This window comes from Octodon degus, unplaced genomic scaffold (genome assembly GCF_000260255.1).
Source record: "Octodon degus isolate 3935 unplaced genomic scaffold, OctDeg1.0 scaffold00116, whole genome shotgun sequence".
In the NCBI taxonomy this organism is placed as follows: domain Eukaryota; kingdom Metazoa; phylum Chordata; class Mammalia; order Rodentia; family Octodontidae; genus Octodon; species Octodon degus.
The window spans coordinates 8,897,548-8,905,270 of NW_004524692.1; the positions used below are offsets into that span (position 1 = coordinate 8,897,548).

At 36.4% G+C, this 7,723-nt stretch overlaps 1 protein-coding gene across 1 annotated transcript; it reads left to right on the plus strand.

The window, feature by feature from the left end:
• Nucleotides 1-4,926: 4,926 nt before the first annotated feature.
• LOC101573909 (olfactory receptor 6N1) lies at nt 4,927-5,865 on the plus strand. The gene has a single exon (XM_004639957.1). The coding sequence runs from the start codon at nt 4,927-4,929 to the stop codon at nt 5,863-5,865; it is 939 nt and encodes a 312-aa protein (XP_004640014.1).
• The last annotated feature ends 1,858 nt before the right edge of the window (nt 5,866-7,723 follow it).

Here is a 7,723-nt window from a genome sequence, read left to right on the forward strand (position 1 = left end):
CACATAAGAAAATGATTAAAATAAGTAGAGATAGTTAGAAATTTTAATTTAAAAAGTAGCTTCTCTAGGCAGAAAACCTTGCAAAATCTTTGAGAGAAGCCTCTTTGCTTTTTGCTATTTCAGACAAGATTGTCTCTGAGTCAACCACAGAGCATTTAGGACCTTAGCTATAGCTATAACATCAATTGCAGGATGGCATTGAACAAAACTGGTTTTGGCCATGAAGGATACTATGTGGGCCTGCTCATCAGTCTCAGAGGCATCTCCCTGTCATATGGTTCCCTAATAAAACTCTTGCCTCTCAGCAGCAAGGTGGCCTAATAGGCTTCTGTCCAGACTAAATTCAGGGCAGTTGAGGATGAAAGAAAATCATTCTGTTGTATCTGATAGGGATTCAACACTGTCTCCAGAAAAGTCATGAATTATCTCCCTTTTGTTAACACAAACCTCCCATCCGTCTTACTCTCAAAATGGAGTATTATCATTATCAGCATATTACTATTTATTCAGATGGGAAGTTAATCTGTATTCTAATTTTCCTCCTCACCACTTATTCTCAGGCCAAGAAGTAAACGTCTAAGCTGAGCACAGTAGTGTGTGACCTTAATTATCATCACAAGTTCAAGTCTTTCCTGGATAATGTACTAACTTACCTCGCCATTGTCTGGAAAAAAATCCTTACAAGTTAAAATTCTATTAATATAGTTGGTGTGGAGGCCTCTGGATCAATCTCCAGTATTTCTCTCTCTCTCTCTCTCTCTCTCTCTCTCTCTCTCTCTCTCCCCCTTTCTCTCTTTCTCTCTCTCACGCACACACACGCGCACACGCGCACACACACACAAATACACAAGGAAACCAAAGAATAAACTTTCTTTCAGTACATTATTTGCTCTCAGTTTTGTTATTGGATCCTAAGAAGGAGATATTAAAAAGGAGAAAGATTGTAGCTCAGATAATAAATTGGTAACAATAGTAATTGCTTAGCTCTTGATCGGCTTAACAAATTTAAGTATGTGTGAATTCATAGTCATTAAGGAAATAGATTATAAGCTTTATTCTAAAACAATTTATTGTAGTTTAAAAATGAATTTTATACACAGTAAATTTGGATTATTATTTTATATAAGAAAGATGTCCAATCTTCACAATATTTTTTCATTTTCACTATCAAAAATTTTATTAGAGAAACACTATGTGATGTTTTTGAGCAACAGTGGAATGATTCAGTGAATTAACATATTCTTGACTCCATATATGTATTTCTGTGATGAAAACATGTAAAAAGCACTCTGGACAGTTTTGAAATCAAGCTCCCAATGAGGCAGGTAATGTGACATGAATTGGGGGAAGAATAGTTAGACTGAAATACCAGATCATAGACAGGGCTCTTTTCAGGTAAGATGACACTAAAAAGGAAACTGATGCATGAGAAAAGGTGGAACTGCTATAGGCATGAAGGAGGACAAGCGGTGGATTGACCTTGATTTTACTGATGCCCTTGCTGTGCCTCTTCTCACCATCTTGGCATCTAAGGTGGCTGGTCACATTTAGGAAGGTCTGCTCTTAATTGGAAGGCATAGTGCGTCTTCCAAGTCACATGATAGAATCCACTTAAACCTTGAATCCTCAAACCATTTATTGTGTTTTTCACGAAGGCAATGATTGCCATGAGAGATATGCTATCTCAACTTGGACTGGTAGATGCTAACCAATAACCTAGCCAGTGATGGAGAACAACCAGCTAATGAACTTCCTGCATGGCAGTTTCTTCCTGAGAGAGCACTTTAGAAGCCCCAAGAGGCCTTTCTGGAAGACCCAGGGGCTTCTGGCCAATGAAGAATATATGTTATGGGAGAGAAATGTTTTATGCCTTGACTTACTTACCTATGTTCCTTCAAAGTGCTAAGTTCATCTCCTGCCAGCCCCTAGAGTGGCTGGATATAAAAAATAAGAGATCAGTGAGTTTTCCTCCAACACCAACCTCTGAGTTGTAGTTGGGATCCTAGTATCGAGTCCAGCAGAGGCTTCCTCACTATTAAGCCATGGGTAAAGACCTCTTCCAGTAGTTTTGTCTGTGTATTTATTCATTATTTTTATGTTTCTTTCTGATCTGAGCACTATGAAGAGATCAGATTACAACAATTATGAAAGTACACACACACATATATATGGAATAGATATTTTGCTTTCTATTTTTTTATGGTTCAATGAAAAGTCTGGTCTGGGAATTAGCAAACTGTCTACATCTTTATCAATTTATGTGACTGTAAGCAAAGGATTTCTCCTTTTTGGATCCCAGTTTCATCTTTTCTAAATGAAGACAGTATATGAAATTGTCTTTGAAATGCTATCACTCTCCTAACCCTAACTTTGTCCCTGTGCTTAGGTAAACACAGAATATAGTTAATGCACATATGGTACCTAGACTACAAATAATCAATTCTAAAAGTTTCTTAAGGTGAGGAATATAGGTCATGGGAATTATTCATGATTGTAAAAGATCTAAGTAATGCAGTTATTATTTTTTATTTGTGCTTTGTTTTTAAGAACACACTGACTCCACTAGCAGGATATTCATGAAAAGAGAACAGTAACAGCTGAGAGAAAACTGTGAGTCATTTTATTATCTTTTCTGTTGCTACTTTGACAACAAAACATCAAGCATTGTGCTAAGCACTCCAAGAGGTAAGGAATGATACATTATTTGTTATTGTTAAAAAGCTGGCTTTGGAATGGCAAGACATGAGTAAAATCATTTGATACATGATAGAATATAATTACAGGAAGAGCGAGGACATACTTCTGGGAATTTGGAGGTGCAAAAGATCAGGGTTGACCTTGAATGGTGAGGAGAGGAAAGTGAAGGACTTGAGCTAGAAAATGATTGAATTGCCTTCAGGTTAGCTCCTGATTAAGTGTATCCTCCTGTAGATATGCTGCAAACCCATTCTCAAGAGTAAATACAGAAACTCATTTTGCAAACAGTGTAATTTCAATACTGATATGCAATAATTGCTAAAAACATGACTCTGGAATAAAGCTATATGGTTTTGTCACAGAGAAAAAACAAATAATAGATTAAAGTGAGATTTCCAGTAAATGGAAAAAAGAATTTCATCAAATTGAAGTGTTTCAACAATGTAGATGAGTTTCTTACCGGGGGAGCTTCTGGCACTGTCAGTGCCGGTGGGGACTTGGGGGTGATTTTGGAAATTTCTAAGGTATAGATACTTTTAAGGGTAAGAGAATAAGAGTTTACTAGTCTAAATAAAACTGAGAAGCATAAAGACACTGATGTTTGCTGTGGATGATGTATTCTGCAATTTTAGCCTTTCTTCCTTTTATTAATAAAATCTCTTCTAATTTTTATGAATTGATAGGAATATACGACAAATGTAAAATGTCCTCATGTTTCAATGAACTGCATATTTTAAGGGGTGCTTGTGAGCTTATGATAGTTCCTAAACTTTCTCCTAACACTGAGTCAGTGTTTTCTGATTAAGCAAATTTTAAATAGCTAGTGGATTTGAGGAAGGATTTTTTGATAAAGAGGTGATGGTGAAAATCTAATGTTTAAGAGGAACTGAAAGACAGGAATTAGAGGTAGTAAGCAGAGGCAAGGTACGGAAGAGTTATATGGAAGAGTTAGGAAGAAGTGATGTGAAATAGAGGTTATTTAAGAGAAAGAATTTCAGGACTTGTTTTGTGTTCAATATGTTAGAGTACTGGTATATTGTTATACCAGTGGAATGTTCTGGTATAATACTGTTTAGTAATTAGTTATTTCTATATCAGAATATTTTTGTTGCCATGTAATCATGATTATATTAAGGACCACTACTTTGTTTTCCCAAATATGCTGAGATTGGATGTTAAGTGGTCTTATCACAAAAATTGTAACTGTATGGTTAATGTTTTCATTAATTAACTAGATCTAGGCCTTCCACAATGCATATATACTTTAAAACATCATATTGTACCTAATAAGCACATGCAATTTATGTCAATTGGAATTAATTAAAATAAACAAGAAAACAGTTTCTTGGCTTAGAGACCATATTTTACTTAGTGCTTTGTCCTGTGTCCTAAGTAGAATGTCTAGAAAATTTATCATAATCTTTTGCTAATACAATCCTCAACGTGGAACAATATAAATATTGCCACCTGTAGAACTGATACATGAGAATAATACATTTTAGGTTGGTAGAAGAAATGGTACAGAAAAGATTGAGAAAAACAGCAGTTGGGAAATAAACTTGTGTCCTGTTTTTTCCTATCACTTCATTTACTCAAACTCCTTAGTCTAGGTGATTTTCATTATTATCCAGAAAGGTCTACAACTGACTTGTAAAGTCATGAAAGATGATGTTAAATCCAGCTTTCCATGAGAAGATGGTAGAGCACAAGGAAGAGAAAAGCTGATACTTCAGTAGCCAAGAAATTGAAGAGGAAAATAATTTGAAATTAGAAACTAGAAAATGTAATCCAAATTAGATATACTTGATTGAATACACTACCAACATTACATCAGTAGAAATGATTTATACCTTAGAAAAGAAACACATACAAGTGGTAATGGACCCTTCAGATATTATAATTTCTATAACTTATATAGATCACATTAAGACAGTTATGTTACAGAATGGAAGATGGCACCAGACCAGGGTTATGCTAAATAATAATAATAATAATAATAAATTTAAAATCTAATTGTAATGCTGAATACTCTGAGGAAGAGTGTTCACTAAGGCAGGAAGAGGGGCCAAATTCACATGTATTTTCATTTGTATTTACTTGCAAAATCTTTACTCTGAAGTTGAAGCAAGAGCAAAAGTACTTTTAACATGTTTTTGTTGGGACTTCTGTGGTTCAATTTTCTCACTTATTTCTCCATATTCTACCTTATAGGGACATGAATGATGAACAATGGGCACTGGAAACTGGAGCCAGGTGACAGAATTCATCATCCTGGGTTTCCCTCATCTCCAAGGCGTCCAGAGTTATCTCTTTTTCTTGTTACTTCTCATTTACCTTACAACTATCCTGGGAAACCTCCTGATATTCTTGGTGGTCCACATGGATGCCAGGCTTCACACACCCATGTATCAATTTGTCAGCATTCTTTCCTTCTTGGAGCTGGGCTACACAGCTGCCACCATCCCCAAGATGCTGGCAAACCTGCTCAGTGAGAAAAAGACTATTTCATTCTCTGGATGCCTCCTGCAGATCTATTTCTTTCATTCCCTTGGAGCTACTGAGTGTTATCTCCTAACAGCTATGGCTTATGACAGGTACTTGGCTATCTGCAAGCCCCTCCACTACCCCACCCTCATGACTTCAACGCTGTGTACCAAGATTGCTGTTGGCTGTTGGTTGGGAGGCTTGGCTGGGCCAGTGGCTGAGATTTCCTTGGTGTCCCGCTTGCCTTTCTGTGGTCCCAATCGCATTCACCACATCTTCTGTGATTTCCCTCCTGTGCTGAGCTTGGCTTGTACTGACACATCTATCAATGTCCTGGTGGATTTTGTAATAAATTCCTGCAAAATCCTGGCCACTTTCCTGTTGATCCTCAGCTCCTACATGCAGATAATCTGCACAGTGCTTAAGATTCCTTCGGCTGCAGGCAAGAGAAAGGCCTTCTCTACCTGTGCATCCCACCTTACTGTAGTTCTCATCTTCTATGGGAGCATCCTATTCATGTATGTGCGGCTAAAGAAGAGCTATTCTCTGGATTATGACCGGGCCCTGGCGGTGGTCTACTCTGTGATCACACCCTTCCTCAACCCCTTTATCTACAGTCTACGAAACAAGGAGATCAAGGAGGCTGTGAAGCGGCAGCTGAGGAGAACAAGGGTATTGGGGTGAATGGGGGTGGAATGGGCAAGCTTTGGATTGAGAATACAGTGGTCACAAGTGTCATCAGTGACCAGAGATGAGAAGTCAAGTGCTCTGTGTATTTCTCCATGGGGTAGTGGGGGTGGGTCAGGTAAAGTCTGGCTTGCAGTGTTAAAACAAACTTTATACTCTCTGGTAGAATTACTTTCAGTTTAAGAACAGACTGCAAAATGTGTACTTTCCTTTAATAAAATGCATTATACAGTGATATTTTAACTTTAAAATATGTGTGTAGCATGAGTTGAATTTTTGTCAAATTTGTATCTTACCTATTATGTGCATATTCAGATTTGCTTCATTTAATATAAATCCATTCAACTATGATTAAAATAGTAACATTTATTAAAATAAATTCATACAAGAATGGTTTTTCAGGGCAGACAAGATAGCTTAAGAGTATAAAGTGCCTGCTTAGCCAAGCTTAAGCAGGCACATGGGACTGCAGTTCAATCCTGGCGCCACATGCTGCTTCAACCCCACCCTCAGGGTGTGCTGAGCCAACCAAAACAAACAAACAAACAAAGAAAAAGAAGGCTTTTCATGTAGCATTTTAAATCATGTATGTGGAAAGCACTTGCACAATAAAGGAGTTTTTTGAAATCACATGTATATGAGTTTAAATCCTAGTTTACTCAGTCACTTACCAGTTACATCATAGGTGGAAGGTAAAACTGAAGGATAAAAAATCTTAACCTCTTCATTTGAAAACAACAAGGGCTGGCCATACAGCTCAGCTGACTAAAGCACCAGCTTAGACAGAAATAGGGACTGGGGTTCTATCCCCATCATGCAGTACCAGCCGCACCACTGGGGGCTGCTGAGATGGTAACTGAGACTGGGTGTGGGGCCGTGCACCTGTAATCCAGGTCTTGGAAGGCTGAAAACAGGAAGATCACTATGAGTACAATCTGTGTAGTGAGATCCTGTAGAGTTTGTACTAAATACATAAAAATATATTATATTTTAAATATATAATATATAATACATTACATATATTATATGTTATATTTTTCTCTCAAAATGCTTTGGAAAATTAGTGATAAGATCTCTAACTACAGTGTACAGTGTCTGAATTATAGCTGATACTTAGATGACAGTTAAACTTCTTTTTATTTATTTTGTTCTCCCCTGATCTCTCATTTTTACTCTGAATCTTAGGGTATAATACAGTAATACATACATAAATGAAATGACTTTTCTAATACTTTTCCTTAAAGGTGAAGCATGAATCAGTCTACTTTTGAAGAGCATAGTTTGTCAGATATCTGTGCATTGTATTAATCATTCTTGGTGGTCCTAATATTTATGCTCCTTATAAAGAATAGGAATTGAGTCAGTGGGTGAAAATAGGATTAATTGTATAGTGAGGAATTTTGTATTTCATTTTAAGGAATTTTCCTTCTGAAACACATGAAAAAAATATATGATGGAATCCTAAAATTTATCATATTAAAACTTTGAGGATTTCATTATTAACTATTGGAATTAAAGATTGTTTTGCCCATGAATATTTTGTGAATAGAGGATCTAAGGTTTACTATAAGAAAAAATATTAGAACTATCTTATAATATTCCTAAGTAATTTAATTCCTAAGTATTAATAAAATTCCTAAGTATTTTAAGGATTTCTAACCTTTTTTTCTCTGTCTCTCTCCATTTTTCTGTCTCTCTCAGTCTCTCTCTCTTTCCCTTCCTCTTTCTTTCTTTCTTTCTTTCTTTCTTTCTTTCTTTCTTTCTTTCCCCCGAACCAACACCTGTTTACTTAGATTTGTTAAAGTATACATCATATTCAGGGATAAGCCCTGAGTAATGTGACAAGCAAGACAAA